This window comes from Chiloscyllium punctatum, chromosome 9 (assembly GCF_047496795.1).
Source record: "Chiloscyllium punctatum isolate Juve2018m chromosome 9, sChiPun1.3, whole genome shotgun sequence".
NCBI classification, from domain to species: Eukaryota; Metazoa; Chordata; class Chondrichthyes; order Orectolobiformes; family Hemiscylliidae; genus Chiloscyllium; species Chiloscyllium punctatum.
Window position 1 is genome coordinate 126,607,092 of NC_092747.1, and position 22,537 is coordinate 126,629,628.

Here is a 22,537-nt window from a genome sequence, read left to right on the forward strand (position 1 = left end):
ATGGAGGTGTTTGGAGTGATGGGGTTGTTTGGAGTGATGGAGCAGTTTGGAGTGATGGGGCTGTTTGGAGTGATGGGGATGTTTGGAGTGATGGGTCTGTACGGATTGATGGGACTATTTGTAGTGATGGGGTTGTTTAGAGTGATGGGGTTGTTTGGAATGATTGGGCTGTTTGGAGTGATGGAGCTGTTGGAGTGATGAGATTGTTTGGAGTGATGGGGCTGTTTGGAGTGATGGGGCTGTTTGGAGTGATGGGTCTGTTTGGAGTGATGGGTCTGTTTGGAGTGATTGGGCTGTTTGGAGTGATGGAGCTGTTGGAGTGATGAGACTGTTTGAAGAGAGGGAGCTGTTTGGAGTGATGGAGCTGTTGGAGTGATGAGACTGTTTGGAGTGATGGAGTTGTTTGGAGTGATGGAGCTGTTTCGAGTGATGGATCTGTTTGGAGGAATGGAGCTGTTTGAAGAGAGGGAGCTGTTTGGAGTGATGGAGCTTTTTGGAGTAATGGGCTGTTTGGAGTGATGGGATTGTTTGGAGTGATGGGACGTATGGAGTGATGGGGCTGTTGGAGTGATGGAGCTATTTGGAGTGATGGGTCTGTTTGGAGTGATGGAGCTGTTTGGAGTGATGGGTCTGATTGGAGTGATGGAGCTGTTTGGAGTGATGGGTCTGTTTGGAGTGTTGGGATTGTTTGTAGTGATGGGGCTGTTTGGAGTGATGGAGCTGTTTGGAGTGATGGGTCTGTTTGGAGTGATGGAGCTGTTTGGAGTGATGGGGCTGTTTGGAGTGATGGGGTATATGGAGTGATGGAGCTGTTTGGAGTGATGGTGCTGTTTGGAGTGATGGGGCTGTTTGGAGTGATGGTGCTGTTTGGAGTGTTGGGATTGTTTGGTGTGATGGGGCTGTTTGGAGATGGTTGTTTGGAGTGATGGGGCTGTTTGGAGATGGTTGTTTGGAGTGATGGGGCTGTTTGGAGTGATGGAGCTGTTTGGAGTGATGGGGCTGTTTGGAGTGATGGGGCTGTTTGGAATGAAGGGGCTGTTTGGACGGATGGGGTTGTTTGGAGTGATGGGACTGTTTGGAGTGATGGAGCTGTTTGGAGTGATGGGTCTGTTTGGAGTGATGGAGCTGTTTAGAGTGATGGGGCTGTTTGGAGTGATGGAACTGTTTGGAGTGATGGGATTGTTTGAGTGATGGGACTGTTTGGAGTGATGGGGCTGTTTGGAGTGATGGGGTTGTTTGGAGTGATGGGGCTGTTTGCAGTGATGGAGCTGTTTGGAGTGATGGGTCTGTTTGGAGTGATGGAGCTGTTTGGAGTGATGGAGCTGTTTGGAGTGATGGAGCAGTTTGGAGTGATGGGGTTGTTTGGAGTGATGGGGCTGTTTGGAGTGATGGGGCTGTTTGGAGTGATGGAGCTGTTTGGAGTGATGGGGTTGTTTGGAGTGATGGAGCTGTTTGGAGTGATGGAGCTGTTTGGAGTGATGGGGTTGTTTGGAGTGATGGGGCTGTTTGGAGTGATGGGGCTGTTTGGAGTGATGGGGCTGTTTGGAATAATGGGGCTGTTTGGAGTGATGGAGCTGTTTGGAGTGATGGAGCTGTTTGGAGTGATAGGTCTGTTTGGAGTGTTGGGATTGTTTGTAGTGATGGGGTTGTTTGGAGTGATGGGGTATATGGAGTGATGGAGCTGTTTGGAGTGATGGGGTTGTTTGGAGTGATGGGGTTGTTTGGAGTGATGGAGCTGTTTGGAGTGATGGGTCTGTTTGGAGTGATGGGGCTGTTTGGAGTGATGGAGCTGTTTGGAGTGATGGGTCTGATTGGAGTCATGGAGCTGTTTGGAGTGATGGGTCTGTTTGGAGTTTTGGGATTGTTTGTAGTGATGGGGCTGTTTGGAGTGATGGAGCTGTTTGGAGTGATGGGGCTGTTTGGAATGAAGGGACTGTTTGGACGGATGGGGTTGTTTGGAGTGATGGGACTGTTTGGAGTGATGGAGCTGTTTGGAGTGATGGGTCTGTTTGGAGTGATGGAGCTGTTTGGAGTGATGGGGCTGTTTGGAGTGATGGGGTATATGGAGTGATGGAGCTGTTTGGAGTGATGGGGCTGTTTGGAGTGATGGAACTGTTTGGAGTGATGGGATTGTTTGAGTGATGGGACTGTTTGGAGTGATGGGGCTGTTTGGAGTGATGGGGTTGTTTGGAGTGATGGGGCTGTTTGCAGTGATGGAGCTGTTTGGAGTGATGGGTCTGTTTGGAGTGATGGAGCTGTTTGGAGTGATGGGTCTGTTTGGAGTGATGGAGCTGTTTGGAGTGATGGGGCTGATTGGAGTGATGTGGTATATGGAGTGATGGAGCTGTTTGGAGTGATGGGGCTGTTTGGAGTGATGGAACTGTTTGGAGTCATGGGGCTGTTTGGAGTGTTGCGATTGTTTGTAGTGATGGGGTTGTTTGGAGTGATGGAGTATATGGAGTGATGGAGCTGTTTGGAGTGATGGAGCAGTTTGGAGTGATGGGGTTGTTCGGAGTGTTGGGGCTGTTTGGAGTGATGGGGCTGTTTGGAGTGATGGGGCTGTTTGGAGTGATGGAGCTGTTTGGAGTGATGGGGTTGTTTGGAGTGATGGAGCTGTTTGGAGTGATGGGTCTGATTGGAGTGATGGGGTTGTTTGGAGTGATGGGGCTGTTTGGAGTGATGGGGCCGTTTGGAGTGATGGGGCTGTTTGGAGTAATGGGGCTGTTTGGAGTGATGGAGCTGTTTGGAGTGATGGAGCTGTTTGGAGTGATAGGTCTGTTTGGAGTGTTGGGATTGTTTGTAGTGATGGGGTTGTTTGGAGTGATGGGGCATATGGAGTGATGGAGCTGTTTGGAGTGATGGGGTTGTTTGGAGTGATGGGGTTGTTTGGAGTGATGGAGCTGTTTGGAGTGATGGGTCTGTTTGGAGTGATGAGACTGTTTGGAGTGATGGGATTGTTTGAGTGATGGGACTGTTTGGAGTGATGGGGCTGTTTGGAGTGATGGGGTTGTTTGGAGTGATGGGGCTGTTTGCAGTGATGGAGCTGTTTGGAGTAATGGGTCTGTTTGGAGTGATGGAGCTGTTTGGAGTGATGGGTCTGTTTGGAGTGATGGAGCTGTTTGGAGTGATGGGCTGTTTGGAGTGATGGGGTATATGGAGTGATGGAGCTGTTTGGAGTGATGGGGCTGTTTGGAGTGATGGAACTGTTTGGAGTCATGGGGCTGTTTGGAGTGTTGGGATTGTTTGTAGTGATGGGGTTGTTTGGAGTGATGGAGCTGTTTGGAGTGATGGAGCAGTTTGGAGTGATGGGGCTGTTTGGAGTGATGGGGCTGTTTGGAGTGATGGGACTGTTTGGAGTGATGGAGCTGTTTGGAGTGATGGGGTTGTTTGGAGTGATGGAGCTGTTTGGAGTGATGGAGCTGTTTGGAGTGATGGGGTTGTTTGGAGTGATGGGGCTGTTTGGAGTGATGGAGCTGTTTGGAGTGATGGGGCTGTTTGGAGTGATGGAGCTGTTTGGAGTGATGGGTCTGTTTGGAGTGATGGAGCTGTTTGGAGTGATGGGGTTGTTTGGAGTGATGGGATTGTTTGGTGTGATGGGGCTGTTTGGAGATGGTTGTTTGGAGTGATGGGGCTGTTTGGAGATGGTTGTTTGGAGTGATGGGGCTGTTTGGAGTGATGGAGCTGTTTGGAGTGATGGGGCTGTTTGGAGTGATGGGGCTGTTTGGAGTGAAGGGGCTGTTTGGAGGGATGGGGTTGTTTGGAGTGATGGGACTGTTTAGATTGAAGGGATCGTTTGGAGTGTTGGGGCTGTTTGGAGTGATGGGGCTGTTTGGAGATGGTTGTTTGGAGTGATGGGGCTGTTTGGAGTGATGGGGCTGTTTGGAGTGAAGGGGCTGTTTGGAGTGATGGGGTTGTTTGGAGTGATGGGACTGTTTAGATTGAAGGGATCGTTTGGAGTGTTGGGGCTGTTTGGAGTGATGGGGCTGTTTGGAGATGGTTGTTTGGAGTGATGGGGCTGTTATAGTGATGGGGCTATTTGGTGTGTTGGGGCTGTTTGGAGTGATGGGGCTGTTTGGAGTGATGGGGCTGTTTGGTGTGTTGGGGCTGGTTGGAGTGATGGAGCTGTTTGGAGTGATGGGGCTGTTTGGAGTGAAGGGGCTGTTTGGAGGGATGGGGTTGTTTGGAGTGATGGGACTGTTTAGATTGAAGGGATCATTTGGAGTGATGGAGTATATGGAGTGATGGAGCAGTTTGGAGTGATGGAGCAGTTTGGAGTGATGGGGCTGTTTGGAGTGATGGGGCTGTTTGGAGTGATGGGGCTGTTTGGAGTGATGGAGCTGTTTGGAGTGATGGGGTTGTTTGGAGTGATGGAGCTGTTTGGAGTGATGGAGCTGTTTGGAGTGATGGGGTTGTTTGGAGTGATGGGGCTGTTTGGAGTGATGGGGCTGTTTGGAGTGATGGGGCTGTTTGGAGTAATGGGGCTGTTTGGAGTGATGGAGCTGTTTGGAGTGATGGAGCTGTTTGGAGTGATAGGTCTGTTTGGAGTGTTGGGATTGTTTGTAGTGATGGGGTTGTTTGGAGTGATGGGGTATATGGAGTGATGGAGCTGTTTGGAGTGATGGGGTTGTTTGGAGTGATGGGGTTGTTTGGAGTGATGGAGCTGTTTGGAGTGATGGGTCTGTTTGGAGTGATGAGACTGTTTGGAGTGATGGGATTGTTTGAGTGATGGGACTGTTTGGAGTGATGGGGCTGTTTGGAGTGATGGGGTTGTTTGGAGTGATGGGGCTGTTTGCAGTGAAGGAGCTGTTTGGAGTGATGGGTCTGTTCGGAGTGATGGAGCTGCTTGGAGTGATGGGTCTGTTTGGAGTGATGGAGCTGTTTGGAGTGATGGGGCTGTTTGGAGTGATGGGGTATATGGAGTGATGGAGCTGTTTGGAGTGATGGGACTGTTTGGAGTGATGGAACTGTTTGGAGACATGGGGCTTTTTGGAGTGTTGGGATTGTTTGTAGTGATGGGGTTGTTTGGAGTGATGGAGTATATGGAGTGATGGAGCTGTTTGGAGTGATGGAGCAGTTTGGAGTGATGGGGTTGTTTGGAGTGATGGGGCTGTTTGGAGTGATGGGGCTGTTTGGAGTGATGGGGCTGTTTGGAGTGATGGAGCTGTTTGGAGTGATGGGGTTGTTTGGAGTGATGGAGCTGTTTGGAGTGATGGAGCTGTTTGGAGTGATGGGGTTGTTTGGAGTGATGGGGCTGTTTGGAGTGATGGAGCCGTTTGGAGTGATGGGGCTGTTTGGAGTGATGGTGCTCTTTGGAGTGTTGGGATTGTTTGGTGTGATGGGGCTGTTTGGAGATGGTTGTTTGGAGTTATGGGGCTGTTTGGAGATGGTTGTTTGGAGTGATGGGGCTGTTTGGAGTGATGGAGCTGTTTGGAGTGATGGGGCTGTTTGGAGTGATGGGGCTGTTTGGAGTGAAGGGGCTGTTTGGAGGGATGGGGTTGTTTGGAGTGATGGGACTGTTTAGATTGAAGGGATCGTTTGGAGTGTTGGGGCTGTTTGGAGTGATGGTGCTGTTTGGAGACGGTTGTTTGGAGTGATGGGGCTGTTATAGTGATGGGGCTGTTTGGTGTGTTGGGGCTGTTTGGAGTGATGGGGCTGTTTGGAGTGATGGGGCTGTTTGGTGTGTTGGGGCTGGTTGGAGTGATGGAGCTGTTTGGATTGATGGGGCTGTTTGGAATGAAGGGGCTGTTTGGAGGGATGGGGTTGTTTGGAGTGATGGGACTGTTTAGATTGAAGGGATCGTTTGGAGTGATGGGGTTGATTGGAGTGATGGGGCTATTTGAGTGTTGGGGCTGTTTGGAGTGATGGGGCTGTTTGGAGATGGTTGTTTGGAGTGATGGGGCTGTTGGGAGTGTTGGGGCTGTTTGGAGTGATGGAGCTGTTTGGAGATGGTTGTTTGGAGTGATGGGGCTGTTGGGAGTGTTGGGGCTGGTTGGAGTGATGGAGCTGTTTGGATTGATGGGCCTGTTTGGAGTGAAGGGGCTGTTTGGAGTGATGGGGCTGTTTGGAGTGATGGGGCTGTTTGGTGTGTTGGGGCTGGTTGGAGTGATGGAGCTGTTTGGATTGATGGGGCTGTTTGGAGTGAAGGGGCTGTTTGGAGGGATGGGGTTGTTTGGAGTGATGGGACTGTTTAGATTGAAGGGATCGTTTGGAGTGATGGGGTTGATTGGAGTGATGGGGCTATTTGGAGTGTTGGGGCTGTTTGGAGTGATGGGGCTGTTTGGAGATGGTTGTTTGGAGTGATGGGGCTGTTGGGAGTGTTGGGGCTGTTTGGAGTGATGGAGCTGTTTGGAGTGATGGAGCTGTTTGGAGTGATGGGGCTGTTTGGAGTGATGGGGCTGTTTGGAGATGGTTGTTTGGAGTGATGGGGCTGTTTGGAGTGATGGAGCTGTTTGGAGTGATGGGGCTGTTTGGAGTGATGGGGCTGTTTGGAGTGAAGGGGCTGTTTGGAGGGATGGGGTTGTTTGGAGTGATGGGACTGTTTAGATTGAAGGGATCGTTTGGAGTGTTGGGGCTGTTTGGAGTGATGGTGCTGTTTGGAGACGGTTGTTTGGAGTGATGGGGCTGTTATAGTGATGGGGCTGTTTGGTGTGTTGGGGCTGTTTGGAGTGATGGGGCTGTTTGGAGTGATGGGGCTGTTTGGTGTGTTGGGGCTGGTTGGAGTGATGGAGCTGTTTGGATTGATGGGGCTGTTTGGAGTGAAGGGGCTGTTTGGAGGGATGGGGTTGTTTGGAGTGATGGGACTGTTTAGATTGAAGGGATCGTTTGGAGTGATGGGGTTGATTGGAGTGATGGGGCTATTTGAGTGTTGGGGCTGTTTGGAGTGATGGGGCTGTTTGGAGATGGTTGTTTGGAGTGATGGGGCTGTTGGGAGTGTTGGGGCTGTTTGGAGTGATGGAGCTGTTTGGAGATGGTTGTTTGGAGTGATGGGGCTGTTGGGAGTGTTGGGGCTGGTTGGAGTGATGGAGCTGTTTGGATTGATGGGCCTGTTTGGAGTGAAGGGGCTGTTTGGAGTGATGGGGCTGTTTGGAGTGATGGGGCTGTTTGGTGTGTTGGGGCTGGTTGGAGTGATGGAGCTGTTTGGATTGATGGGGCTGTTTGGAGTGAAGGGGCTGTTTGGAGGGATGGGGTTGTTTGGAGTGATGGGACTGTTTAGATTGAAGGGATCGTTTGGAGTGATGGGGTTGATTGGAGTGATGGGGCTATTTGGAGTGTTGGGGCTGTTTGGAGTGATGGGGCTGTTTGGAGATGGTTGTTTGGAGTGATGGGGCTGTTGGGAGTGTTGGGGCTGTTTGGAGTGATGGAGCTGTTTGGAGATGGTTGTTTGGAGTGATGGGGCTGTTGGGAGTGTTGGGGCTGGTTGGAGTGATGGAGCTGTTTGGATTGATGGGCCTGTTTGGAGTGAAGGGGCTGTTTGGAGTGATGGGGCTGTTTGGAGTGGTGGAGCTGTTTCGAGTGAGTGGGTTGTTTGGAGTGAGTGGGTTGCTTGGAGTGATGGGGTTGTTTGGAGTGATGGAGCTGTTTGGAGTCATGGGGCTGTTTGGAGTGATGAGACTGTTTGGAGTGATGTGATTGTTTGAGTGATGGGACTGTTTGGAGTGATGGGGCTGTTTGGAGTGATGGGGTTGTTTGGAGTGATGGGGCTGTTTGCAGTGATGGAGCTGTTTGGAGTGATGGGGCTGTTGGGAGTGTTGGGGCTGTTTGGAGTGATGGAGCTGTTTGGAGATGGTTGTTTGGAGTGATGGGGCTGTTGGGAGTGTTGGGGCTGGTTGGAGTGATGGAGCTGTTTGGATTGATGGGCCTGTTTGGAGTGAAGGGGCTGTTTGGAGTGATGGGGCTGTTTGGAGTGATGGGGCTGTTTGGTGTGTTGGGGCTGGTTGGAGTGATGGAGCTGTTTGGATTGATGGGGCTGTTTGGAGTGAAGGGGCTGTTTGGAGGGATGGGGTTGTTTGGAGTGATGGGACTGTTTAGATTGAAGGGATCGTTTGGAGTGATGGGGTTGATTGGAGTGATGGGGCTATTTGGAGTGTTGGGGCTGTTTGGAGTGATGGGGCTGTTTGGAGATGGTTGTTTGGAGTGATGGGGCTGTTGGGAGTGTTGGGGCTGTTTGGAGTGATGGAGCTGTTTGGAGATGGTTGTTTGGAGTGATGGGGCTGTTGGGAGTGTTGGGGCTGGTTGGAGTGATGGAGCTGTTTGGATTGATGGGCCTGTTTGGAGTGAAGGGGCTGTTTGGAGTGATGGGGCTGTTTGGAGTGGTGGAGCTGTTTCGAGTGAGTGGGTTGTTTGGAGTGAGTGGGTTGCTTGGAGTGATGGGGTTGTTTGGAGTGATGGAGCTGTTTGGAGTGATGGGGCTGTTTGGAGTGATGGGGTATATGGAGTGATGGAGCTGTTTGGAGTGATGGGTTTGTTTGGAGTGATGGGGCTGTTTGGAGTAATGGGGTAGTTTGGAGTGATGGGGCTGTTTGGAGTAATGGGGTAGTTTGGAGTGTTGGTGTTGTTTGGTGTGATGGGGCTGTTTGGAGTGATGGGGTTGTTTGGAGTGATGGGGCTGTTTGGAGTAATGGGGTAGTTTGGAGTGTTTTGTGTTGTTTGGTGTGATGGAGCTGTTTGGAGTGATGGGGTTGTTTGGAGTGATGGAGGTGTTTGGAGTGATGGGGTAGTTTGGAGTGTTGGTGTTGTTTGGTGTGATGGAGCTGTTTGGAGTGATGGGGTTGTTTGGAGTGATGGGGCTGTTTGGAGTAATGGGGTAGTTTGGAGTGTTGGTGTTGTTTGGTGTGATGGAGCTGTTTGGAGTGATGGGGTTGTTTGGAGTGATGGAGGTGTTTGGAGTGATGGGGTTGTTTGGAGTGATGGAGCAGTTTGGAGTGATGGGGCTGTTTGGAGTGATGGGGATGTTTGGAGTGATGGGTCTGTACGGATTGATGGGACTATTTGTAGTGATGGGGTTGTTTAGAGTGATGGGGTTGTTTGGAATGATTGGGCTGTTTGGAGTGATGGAGCTGTTGGAGTGATGAGACTGTTTGGAGTGATGGGGCTGTTTGGAGTGATGGGGCTGTTTGGAGTGATGGGTCTGTTTGGAGTGATGGGTCTGTTTGGAGTGATTGGGCTGTTTGGAGTGATGGAGCTGTTGGAGTGATGAGACTGTTTGAAGAGAGGGAGCTGTTTGGAGTGATGGAGCTGTTGGAGTGATGAGACTGTTTGGAGTGATGGAGTTGTTTGGAGTGATGGAGCTGTTTCGAGTGATGGATCTGTTTGGAGGAATGGAGCTGTTTGAAGAGAGGGAGCTGTTTGGAGTGATGGAGCTTTTTGGAGTAATGGGCTGTTTGGAGTGATGGGATTGTTTGGAGTGATGGGACGTATGGAGTGATGGGGCTGTTGGAGTGATGGAGCTATTTGGAGTCATGGGTCTGTTTGGAGTGATGGGACTGTTTGGAGTGATGGGGCTGTTTGGAGTGATGGGGCTGTTTGGCGTAATGGGGTTGCTTGGAGTAATGGGCTGTTTGGAGTGATGGGGCTGTTTGGAGTGATGGGGCTGTTTGGCGTAATGGGGTTGCTTGGAGTGATGGAGCTGTTTGGAGTGATGGGGCTGTTTGAAGTGATGGGGCTGTTTGGCGTAATGGGGTTGTTCGATGAAGAGACAGCAAGTTGATTTGTACTTGGAGCATTCTTAAAGGTGAGTAATATGGCTGATGATATCGTGGTGCCAGTTTTCAGGAGTACTGTTGCGAGTATGCATGAGGGAGAGTCCCTTGCCTAATTTGTAGCCACCTCAAATGAGAATTGCAAATTCAGAGGATTCCTCCAAGATTCCTAGTGGGCTATTTTCAGCCTCACATACAAAGCCATCCAATGGAAGCTACCAACAAGGATGTACCTGCATTTGAAGGCAGTTTTCAAAATTGCTGTCTCAGTGGAGTTAGCTGCCAGTGACAACACCTGAGACTAAAATTGAATTGAGTTTATTGTCATGTGTACCGAGGCACAGTGAAAAGCTTTGTCTTGTGAGCAATACAGGCAGATCACAGAGTTAAGTAGCATAGATAGTAAATAATAGGTAAACAGCGGCAAAAACAAAAACACAGGTACAGGCGAATGTTAAGAGTTTGTGAGTCCATTCAGTATTCTAACAGTAGGGTGCAAACTGTTACGAAACCGGCTGGTGCGTATGTTCAGGATTCTGTACCTTCTCCCTGATGGTAGAGGTTGTAGAAAAGCATTGCCAGGATGGGATGGATCTTTGAGAATGCTGGCGGCCTTTCCTTGACAGAGGGCCTGGTAGATGCAGTCTATAGATGGGTGTATAAAGTACTGGATACTCGAGAAAGTGCAGTAACAAACATTTGAATGTCATCGCTGATATGGTAAAGTGGCCAGAAAGAGTCAATATACTGGAGTTGAGAAGCCCAGTGCCACAGGTGAAAGCAAGTGGGTCATGTTGCATGAAATTGCCAGGTACAACTCAAGCAAGACAAGAGGTATCTAAAGGAGAGAATTCAGAGGGCAAGGCACGAGGTGCACACCACCAGCTGAGTTGACTGGGTGTTAGCTGTATCTGTGGGAGAAGCAGATGGCTCAAAGGTGGCAGAGTTTCAGTTAAACATCCTGTCAGTTGTGGGCTGAAGCTGGTTGTTTCTGAATCATTCCCAAATTAGACAGGAACACAGTAAAGGTGGAAGTGGATACAGCTGCAGGGGTGTCTCTGATTCCCAAATCTATATTTAGGAGTGGTTAAAGGCCCTGCCAGGAAGCATGCCAAGATTACACTGTGGGCATACACTCAACAAGCGGTGCTACTGAAGGGATCAGTGTGCTGAACTGTCTCTGTACAGAGTGAAAGGAGATTACCCTGCATTTTTCAGATGTTCCTGAATACAGAAATTGGTGGACTTAAAAACAAGTTTGCAAGAGCTTTTGGATGGGTATAAATCTCTCTTCAAGGGAAACCTGGGGGAAATGAAAGGGAAAGTACCACTATCATTACATTATATGAAGTGTGTGTCAATTACAAGAACAAATGTAAACTCCCAGATCAGCTGGAATTTGGCATCTGTTTATTTTGAAGGTTTTCTCTGTTTTATTCATTCATGAATGTGGGTGTCACTGGCTTGGCCACCATTTATTGCCCAGCTCTAGCTGCCCTTGAGAAGGTGACGGTGAGGATCTGATTTCTTGAATTGCTACAGTCCATTTGGTGTAGGTAGATTCACAACACTGTTGGGGAGGAATGATTTGGAGGTGCCAGTGTTGGATTGGGGTGCACAAAGTTAAAGATCACACAAACACCTGTTGAAGGAGCAGCACTCCAAAAGCTCATGCTTCCAAATAAACCTGTTAGGAAGGGAGTTCTCCTGGTCACCTGCCAGAGTTATAACACAACAATGATGAACCTCACAATGAAATGTAGTTCCCATGTTTTAAGCAAATAATATTTACATTTCTTTTCCATTTGACAGGGAGACGTTACCTCATAAGTGGATCTTCTGTGTTCATGTTCAGGGGAAGGCGCTTGATCAAGCAGTTTGAACCACAACCATGGCTAAACTGTGAATAACTGACATGCTTTTCTACCAGACTGCTGGGTTCCAAGACTTTGAGAATGTCGTTTCAAGAAGATAGAAATATAATCATTGGTATAAAATGAAATTAGCTACTCGATGAAGTTTAACCACTAACTCTTTTCCGATAAAACCATTGCATTTTAGTTTAAAATTGATTAATCAGCTGATTTAATTGTTCAATGCAACGCATAACTTGTACTAAAAGAATTCTGGATTAGTGGTGCTGGAAGAGTACAGCAGTTCAGGCAGCATCCGAGGAGCAGTAAAATCGACGTTTCGGGCAAAAGCCCTTCATCAGGAATAAAAGTTATTCCTGATGAAGGGCTTTTGCCCAAAACGTCGATTTTACAACTCCTCAGATGCTGCCTGAATTGCTGTGCATTTCCAGTACCACTAATCCAGAATCTGGTTTCCAGCATCTGCAGTCATTGTTTTTACCTGCACTAAAAGAATGCCAATTTGACACTTGAGTGTTCCAAGTATCTCAACATAAATGATCAATGCATGCAGTTTGTTTTAAGGTGAATGTTTGTGTGTCATTTTCACATAATTATGGTGAAAACAGAATATTCATAGATTTTGGGGAAAATGTTGCTTTTTACTAACTCATCAATTCAGTGCACTTATATCCCACTACAATGTACCAATGTATCCTGTTAAAAATAAAGTACGCATTAAAAGACACAGTGATTTTCATTTGTCTGTGCATCAAGGCAGAATTTAATTTGAACTCACAATAATTCTTAACACAATAAATTGTGAGAGGGGAATTAGGAAACAATTTGTCATACAGATGATAACCGAAGTATGAAAACTCCTCTTAGAAAATAAAACTGTGGATGCAAGCTTAATGATGATTTTAAACTGTATGTTGACATCTGTCTTAAATAGTGATCTCAGAGTGCTACCATACTTCAGCTGAGATCTAGTATTCTCTTAGCAAAGTTCAGCATAATGTCCCCGCTCTTGTATTCTATGCACTGATTGAGGAGACTATTGCATTGTTTATTAATAGCTCTACACCGGGTCCTACTACCAAACTGACTTAGATACATATAAATCCAGGTCACCCTGCTGCAACACCCCCTTTAGAATAGTACACTTTATAAGCTCAGGCATAGTGGTTAAGCACAGAGACATTAGGCTGGGATTGTATGAAACATTGAGTAGGCCAAAACAAGAATATTGTGTCAAATTCTGGAATTTACATTACAGGGGAGATGTGATTGCTCTGGAAAGAGTGCGGACCAGGGTGTTGCTGAGTCAAGTTTAGTTGTGAAGAGAGATTGGAGAAACTGGGATTGTTTTCCTTGGAGTACAGGAGACTGTGGGAGCATGTGTTTAAGATGGATATGATGCAGGATAGACAGGAAGGACCCTTTCCTTTTAGTGGAGGGATCAATTTCTCACAAGGAACGGGAGGTTTGGATGCTTACCCAGAGGTTTGGGGAAGCTAGAACTCACGGTCTGTAAAGCATGGCAGATGGCAGTTGAAGAAGCATTTAGATGTGCACTTGTGATACCATGGTACACAAGGCTTTGGGCTAAGTGCTGGGGAAATGGAATCGGAATAGTTAGGTGAGTGTTTTTGACTGGTGCAGAATTGATGGGCTGAAGGGCCTGTTTCTGTGCTGTAAATCCCAATGACTCCATGATACGATACCAGGAAAGCAAGGATTGCAGGGCAAATTCCTGGGGAGTTCCACTTAAAAACCTCCTTCCTGACCAAAAAATACCTATTAATTACTAATTTCTGTTTCCTATCTCTCAGTCAGTGTTATATCCACATTTCTATCTCCACAATGACCCTTTAACTTTCCCTACAAGTCTGTTGGTTGGCAGTGCATTGGAGGTCTTTTGTAAATCCATGCGCACCACATCAATAACATTGACCTCAACAATTCTCTGTGAAACGGCTTTGAAAAAACTCCAGAAGTTCATTCAATACAATTGTCCTTGAGAACCTTTTTAATACAGAGTGTATTGTGTTTGGAATGAACTGCCTCAGGAGGTATAGTTAGTAAGTTTGCAGATGACACCAAAATTTGAGATGTACAGGACAACGAAGAAGGTTACCTCAGATTACAATGGAATTTTGATCAGATGGGCCAATGAGAAGTGGCAGATGGAGTTTAATTCAGATAAATGCAAGATGCTGCATTTTGGGAAAGCAAATCTTAGCAGGACTTATATACTTAAAGGTCAGGTCCCAGGGAGTGTTGCTGAACAAGGAGACCTTGGAGTGCAGATTCATAGTTCACTGAAAGTAGAGTCGCAGGTAGATAAGATAGTGAAGAAGGCGTTTGGTATGCTTTCCTTTATTGCTCAGAGTATTGAGTACAGGAGTTGGGAGGTCATGTTGTGGCTGTACAGAACATTGGTTAGGCCACTGTTGGAATATTGTGAGCAATTCTGATCTCCATCATATCGGAAAGATGTTGTAAAACTTGAAAGGGTTCAGAAAAGATTTACTAGGATATTGCCAGGGTTAGAAAAAGTTACAAATCACACAACAACAGATTATAGTCCAGCAGGTTTAATTGGAAGCACTAGCTTTCAAAGCGCTGCTCCTTCATCAGGTGGTTGTGGGAGGCACGGTGGCACAGTGGTTAGCTCTGTTGCCTCACAGCGCCAGAGACCCGGGTTTATTTCCCACCTCAGGCGACTGACTGTGTGGAGTTTGCACGTTCTCCCTGTGTCTGCATGGGTTTCCTCCGGGTGCTCCGGTTTCCTCCCACAGTCCAAAGATGTGCAAGTAAGGTGAATTGACCATGCTAAATTGCCCGTAGTGTTAGGTAAGGGGTAAATGTAGGGGTATGGGTGGGTTGCGCGTCGGTGTGGACTAGTTGGGCCGAAGGGCCTGTTTCCACACTGTAATCTAATCTAATCTAATCTACACAATTGTAAAACACAAAACTTATAGCAAAAGTTTCTAGTGTGATGTAACTGAAATTATACAGTGGAAAATCCCTTGATTGTTTGTTAAGTCTCTCATCTTTTAGAATGACCATGATAATTTCACTTCTTTCATATGTAAATCACAAAACCTTTTTTAAAAGTTACATTCTTAGGTTACAACTACCTGTGTTCCCTGTCTGTGCCATAATATTTAGACTGATTCTAATCTAAAAAGTGAATTAGCAGAGTCTTACATGGATTCATGCTGTTTTGAAGCAAAATACATTGTAACTCTGCAAGTACAAGTTCACCCCACAAATGTGTGTGTGCATGTGTGCGTGTGTGCGTGTGTGTGTAGGAGTGTGTGTGTATGTGTGTCTCTGGGGTAGGGGGTTGTGAGTGTCCGTGAGACAGAGTGTATGTCTGTGTGTGTGAGAGAGAAAATGTAAAGGGGGCTAAGTCTGTGAGAGGATGCATGTGAGAGTTTGGGGGGGTGTGTGTGTCTAGGGTGGGGGGGTTGTGGGTTTCTGTGAGAGAGTGTTTATGTGTGTGTGAGTGTAAAGTGTCGAAGTCTGTGAATGTGGGAGTGTGTGTGAATGTCTGTGTATAGGAGTGTATGTGGGAGCGCGCGCACATGTGTGTGTGTGTGTGAGAATGTGTGTAGGAGTGCCTGTGTGTATATAGTGCAATGTTGGTCACCTGTAATGTGACATGTTCCGGTTGAGGCCCTCCCAATGGGTACTGAACTTGGCAATCAGCCTCTGCTCGGCCACTTTTCTCTGCTGCCTGTCCCAAAGTCCACCTTGGAGGATGGTCACCTGAAGGTCCGAGGCTGAGTGTCCTGGACCACTGAAGTGTTCCCCAACTGGGAGGGAACCCTCCTGTCTGTTGATTGTTGTGCGGTGCCCATTCATCCGTTGTCGTAGCCTTTGCTCGGTTTCCCCAATGTACCATGCCTCCGGGCATCCTTGCCTGCAACGTATAAGATAGACAACGTTGGCTGAGTCACATGAGTACCTGCCATGTACAAGGTGGGAGGTGTCCCCACACGTAATGGTGGTATCTATGTCCACACTCTGACACGTCTTGCAGCATCAACCGTGACAGAGTTGTATGGAGTTGTCCTGAAAGCCAGGCAGCTTGCTACAAACAATGATCTGTTTGAAGTTTGGTGGTTGTTTAAAGGTGAGTAGTGGAGGTGTGGGGAAGGTCTTGGTGAGGTGCTCTCCTCATTGATAATGTGTTGCTGTCACAAAGAACATGGCGTAGTTTTTTGGCTCCTGGGAAATACTGAACAACGAAGGGTTGGAGCTATTGGGAGAGACTGAATAGGCTGCGGCTGTTTTCCCTGGAGCGTCGGAGGCTGAGGGGTGACCCTATAGAGGTTTATAAAATTATGAGGGGCATGGAGAGGATAAATGGACAAAGTCTTTTCCCTGGGGTTGGGGAGTCCAGAACGAGAGGGCATAGGTTTAGGGTGAGAGGGGAAAGATATAAAAGAGACCTAAGGGGCAACGTTTTCACACAGAGGGTGGTACGTGTATGGAATGAGCTGCCAGAGGAAGTGGTGGAGGCTGGTTACAATTGCAATATTTAAAAGGCATCTGGATGGGTATATGAATAGGAAGGGTTTGAAGGGATATGGGCCGGGTGCTGGCAGGTGGGACTAGATTGGGTTGGGATATCTGGTCAGCATGGATGGGTTGGACCGGAGGGTCTGATTCTGGGCTGTACATCTCTACGACTCAATGCATCTCTGAAGTGGTGAGTGTGGGTACAGTTTCAATGTTTTAAAGACATTTGGATATGTACATGATTAGGAAAGGTTTGGAGGGATAGGGGGCAGATGTGACTAGTTTAGTTTGGGGACATGGTTAGTGTGGACTGGTTGGACCGAGGGGTCTGCTTCTGCTGCTGGATGACTCTATGTCAGTCCTGCCATCCTGGGAATGAATGTGATAACGCTTGAACAAGTAGGTTCCAAAGCTGAGTGAGCGTGGCTTCGTGCTGTAGCTGCATGGTTTAACAACAAAGGCCAGACCTTTTTCTAGCTGATCAAATAAGAAAGCCATCTCAGCAGATCCACCCAGTCTGGGCAGGGAGATCACCATGGTAACATCTCAGACAGAGTCAACAAGCAGAGGCACAAGAATGCCACTGATCTGCTGTACTCCACAAGGGTAAGTGGCACCAACATCTCTCTGTCAGAGGGCCACCAATCTGCGATTCACATGAAGGTCATCAAGAGTGATTGACTGCAAATGGGAGGATTTCTGGATGTCACAGTAGAAAGAAAGGACAAGGGAGAATTACAAACCTGTGTATACAGAAAACCGACAAACACTGACCAAATACTTAACTACACCAGCAACCATCCCAACACACACAAACGAAGCTGTATCAGAACACTATTCCAACGAGCCACCACACACTGCAGCACAGACGAACTTCGGAAAACAGAGGAGAGCCACCTATACGACGTATTCAAGAAGAACGGATACTCAAAAAATACAGTGCACAGATTCCTCAAGAACAAACCACGACAAGCAGACCAAACACAGCCAGAAACCCTAAGCACCTTCCCATACATCAATGAAGTTTCAGAAATGACAGCCAGACTACTAAGACCCCTCGGAATCCTAGTAGCACACAAACCCACCAACACTCTCAAACAAAAACTAACAAACTTAAAAGACCCAGTACAACCCATGGACAAAACCAACGTCATCTACAAAATTCCATGCAAGGACTGCCACAAACACTACGTAGGACAAACAGGAAGAAAGTTAGCCACCAGGATACACGAACACCAGCTAGCCACAAAAAGACACGACCCTCTCTCCCTCGTAGCCCTACACACGGATGAAAAAACCACCATTTTGACTGGGACAACACATCTATCCTGGGACTGGCTAAGCAAAGACATGCCAGAGAATTCCTAGAGGCCTGGAACTCCAACCACAACACCATAAACAAACACATAGATCTAGATACCATCTATCAACCCCTCAGAAAACGAACAGGAAATGACATCACCACAAACCCCAGGAACCCCATCCAGGAGAAAGATATAAATAGAAAGCAGGAGACAACAGCTTCGCTTCACTTGGAGGTCGCCACTGATGATGTTACCCAGCCAGGTAATGAAACGTCTGGATATCAAACCTACAGCTCAGTGAGCAAACCTACACCCTAAATGTGAGGATCTCGTGCCTCATGGTGAGTCAAAGAGTTTACAGCCATCTCATCCTCACAAATGATGAGCCTTTGCTGCCCTCTATGCTCTGACTGGTGGTATCACATCACTCAGTGTCAAGGAATGCTGCTTGATTTGCACTTAATTGTACCTGCTGTGTGTTTTCATCCTCAATGGCAAGGCAAGGTGGAATGAAGGGCCACAACCTCATTCCAGGTCTCCCATCCTTTCAAACATGAAGCTCTTCAGCCACGTCCTGAAGCAGACTCTGCCCTGATATCAGGAAGCACCCATAGGGAACAGGAGCATTAAACAGACATTCCAGAAGTCAATAGATATAGAGCTGGAAATGCACAGTAGGTCATTTAACACCCGAGGAGAAGGTGAGGCAACACTGACCTTCCTGCTCCTCGGGTGTAGGCTGACCTGTTGTGCACTTTCAGCTTCACATCTATTGACTCCGACTTCCAGCATCTGCAGTCCTTACTGTCTCCAAGACATTTAAGTAGCTTCTTCTCAACACTCCAGAGGGCCCTTGCTCTTCCAGCTGCCCCCTCCCCCACACTGTGACCCTAATCTCTGCTAGAGGTCAAAGCCAAAGAGTGTGACCCTGGGGGAGGAGGATGAAGCAGCCTGAGGCATCCGAGGTGGAGTGTGATCATGGGACAGAGTTATTATCGCACCATGTACCCCCTCTAGCTTAGGTCCTTCCTGGTGATGTACTAGGGACGAATAGCAAGAAGAAACATTCAGGCAGCACATTCGTAGCAGGGCATTATTTTGTCATGTAAATTCCACACTTCTGAAAGTATTTATTCACATCCACTGTTTTACCTTCTGCTGTGGTCTTATTGGGACAATAAGACCAAGTTGAGTTAATCAATGTGGAAAACGTGCACTATTTTGGACCAGCAAAGAATATGTTTCATTCTAATTGGCATTCATTGGTTTTATCTGTCATAACAAACAAAGTGGGAGACTCTGCATATATTCTCATCTATTAGACAATTGGTATAATTTTGTCTCCAGCAGCATATTTTAAATGATGTGGCAACTGGCAATGCTTATGTTATCCCTCATAACATTAGAAACTGATTGAGGTCATGGTATTGAAGAATCCAACAAATAGGTTTCTTAGAGATATCCTTATAAACAAACATTACATGGTTTTCAGACACCAAGGGTCTGGGCTGATATGAAGTTTTTTTTCAGATTAGATTCCCTACAATGCAGAAACAGGCCCTTCGGCCCAACCAGTCCACACCAACCCTCTGAAGAGTAACCCACCCAGACCCATTTCCCTCTGTCTAATGCACCTAACACTATGGGCAATTCACCTGACCTGCACATCTTTGGACTGTGGGAGGAAACTGGAGCACCTAGAGGAAACCCACGCAGAGAATGTGTAAACTCCACACAGTCACCCGAGGTTGGAACTGAACCTGGGATCCTAGTGCTGTGAGGCAGCAGTGCTAACCACTGAGCCACCATGCTGCCAGGCTACAACAGAAAAGCATACTTTGAGTTGTGTGTCATGGTTCCATTGATCACAATAAAATCCTCAAATGAATCAAGCAGAGTGAACATGGTTTCATGACTAGGTACGATTACATCCTATGGCATTGGAGATGGTCTATTGGCATGGATAAAGACAAGACAATAGACAATAGGTGCAGGAGTAGGCCATTCTGCCCTTTGAGCCTGCACCACCATTCAATATGATCATGGCTGATCATCCTTAATCAGTATCCTGTTCCTGCCTAATCTCCATAACCCTTGATTCCACAATCCTTGAGAGCTCTGTCCAACTCTTTCTTAAATGAATCCAGAGACTGGGCCTCCACTGCCCTCTGGGGCAGAGCATTCCACACAGCCACCACTCTCTGGGTGAAGAAGAATTGGCTCATGAGCAGGAAATAGCGACTGGGGATAAGGAGCCATGACCAGTGCAGTTCCACAGGGATCAGTGCTGGGACCATAACTGTCTTACCTGGAACACTGAGCTTCAGCAGCTTTGTCTTCAGCATTGGAGACTGCAGGCTCTGGGAAATGGTGCAGTGGGATTTTGAAGTGGGGGCAGCAGGACTTCAAAAGGACTATAAGCATTGACCATGAAGAGTGTAATAAGAGTTGGGGTGGAGAGGGGGAAGTGTCCGTAGCCAGGAGCAAGATTGCTTCAAAGGGGAGGGAGTTCTGTGCGTGATCCCTCCAGGCATGGTCATGGTGTATGCCAGGGTCTGGGTGGAGACATTGAGAAGGGTGAATCCTATGGGGCTGATGGATGGCCGGTTTCAAATGGGATGTTGATGTCTAGGACATCACTAACATGGTCAGGAAGATGCTAGAAGCTTCTAACAAAAGATTGCTCACTGTCACTTTCCCTCATGCTGGAATCTGAAGAATGTAATTAGAAGAAAATGGCTGTAAGTTCACTGTGATTGGATGGGTTAAGTGTCTCAACCAATCAGAGACGGGCTACAGCAACAATGACAAAGGGGCTTTTAAAAGGGAAACAACAGAGGTCATCAGCCTATCAGAGGACCAGAATACACACTGTCTACTTCCTGCTCTTCCCCTAGCATTGTCTCTCCTGACCCATGGAAGATCTGAACATCTCCAAACGGGTCACAATATACAACTGTCCAGTACAGGAACAAGCCCTTCAGCCCACTATGTCTGTGCCAACCATGATGCCAGTCTAAACTAATCCTATCTGACTGCACATGGTCCATTTTCCTCTATTCTCTGCTGTTCATGTGTCTGTCTAAATGCCTTGTGTAACTAATGGATCTGCTTCTACTACCTCCCTGGTGGTGCAATCCAGGCACTTACCACTGTCTGCGTCAAAGACTTACCTCACACATCTCCCTCTCACTTTAGGCCTATGCCCCTTGATATTTGGCATCTCCGCCCTGGGAAAAAAAAAGACTCTGTCTATCCACTCTAGCCATGTCCCTTAATTTTGTGCAGTTCTATCAGGGTCGCCTGTCAGCCTCTGATGCTCTAGAGAAACCAATCTAAGTTTGTCCAACCTCTCCTGATAGCTAAGAACGTCCATCCAAACACCATCCTGGTTAACGCTTCTGTATCGTCTCCAAAACCTCCAAATCCTTTCTATAGGATGGCAATCAGGCCCACACACAATCCTCCAAATCTGGCCGAAATAAAGTCTTATACAGCTGCAACATGGCTTCCCAACATGGCTTTGATACTCACTGCTATTTGATGAAAGCACATATTCCGGATGCCTTCTTACCCACCTGATCCATTTGTGTTGCCACTTTCAGGGAGCTATGGACTTGGACCATCGATTAAATGCAAATAAGGCATTGACCCATTGCAGTCCTCACTTTCTTCTGCATTTCTTCCTCAGACACCTAAGTTTCAGTGAGATGTTCAATAGATTGTAAGATCATACTCTCTACATCTCCATTTCCTACCGAGGTGTCTCACTGTGGGGCTGTTGAGGCCTGGAGGAGGATGCTTTGACAATCTCCTTCTCTGAGACCTCTGTACTCCCATTCTCAGAGGGCCAGAACAGTCAGATTCTTTCCTGCAAACCTTGCCAGGAGATTGGCAGAACCACCCCATGCTTTAGGGCACTCTTTACCATGTTCTGTAAAAAGAAAAAGAGAGGGAAATGATGGAGATGTCAGCGAGTGGCACATCAGTCAGGGCTGGTCCATCTGAGGGCTGTGCTGAAGCACTGAGGAAGCAACACAAAGGATTAGCGTGTGAGACACTGAGAGGATGAACAGGTGGCTGCGACAGTGAGGCTGGTGGGACATGAACCTTGGTAGGAGGTTTGTTCAGTGGCACTGACAGACTGAAAGTGAGGTGGCAGATAGAAGAGAGTGGTACGTCGCCTGGAGAAGCAGAGACGTTCACTGACCATCCTTCTACTTTATTGGCCATAAATTTGTACCGAAAGGCAGCACTGACTCAGGTGGTGACCTCAGACCAGCTTGGCAGCATCTGCTGGTGCAGCCTCCTCTACCAGTCCTCCAGGAAGAAGGCAATCAGCTTTTGCACCACCCTATCCAGCAGGACATGGAAGTCCCTGAGAGGAGCATGCTCCCATCTTCCATTTCTCCACAATATTCCAATTCTGTCGATCAACCTATAGGGCAGCTTTGGAATGGCAGTCTTTATCCAGATGCAATGCTGTGTTTTGAAGATGGCACAGGTGCAAAGGATGCTGGTCTTTGGACTGATAGCTGATGAGCAAGTTGTTCTGGGAATGGTACATGATAATATGGGGCAGAAATTAGAGATAAGAAATGAGGTTAGGGCAAGGTAGGTAATTAATGAGGCCAGATAACTAACTCAACACAACTCGGACTTAGCCAAAAGAATCTAAGATTCAACCCAATTTTCCCCTTGTTCGCAAGTCTTGAATGAGGGAATGGGATTGGATAACAGAAGAACTGGCTTTTAAAATAGTGATTAGGAGAATGTCGTTTTTCTCTCAGAGGTGTGACCCTGTGAAATTCTCTTCCCCAGAAAGCAGTGGAAGATGGGTCATTGAATTTATTCAAAGTTGAAAATCACACAATATCAGGTTATAGTCCAACAGGTTTATTTGGAAGCACTAGCTTTCGGAGCGCTGCCCCTTCATCAGGTGGTTGTGGAGTATAAGATCATAAGACACAGAATTTATAGCAAACATTTACAGTGTGATGGAATTGTTTTTATACATTAAAAAAGACCTGGATTGTTTAAGTCTCTCATCTTTTAGAATGACTATGTTGATTTCAGTTCTTTCATATGTAAATCACAAAACGTTTTTTAAAAGTCACATGTGGGCGGCACGGTGGCACAGTGGTTA

At 47.3% G+C, this 22,537-nt stretch overlaps 1 protein-coding gene across 1 annotated transcript in view; it reads left to right on the top strand.

The window, feature by feature from the left end:
- The window catches only part of LOC140481669 (stromelysin-1-like), a 67,512-nt gene extending 55,708 nt beyond the window's left edge, over window positions 1-11,804 (top strand). Inside the window, exon 10 of the mRNA XM_072578222.1 lies at window positions 11,511-11,804. Coding sequence (XP_072434323.1) covers window positions 11,511-11,608 — 98 coding nt within the window. The 3' untranslated portion in view covers window positions 11,609-11,804. The remainder of the gene's footprint in view (window positions 1-11,510) is intronic.
- The last annotated feature ends 10,733 nt before the right edge of the window (window positions 11,805-22,537 follow it).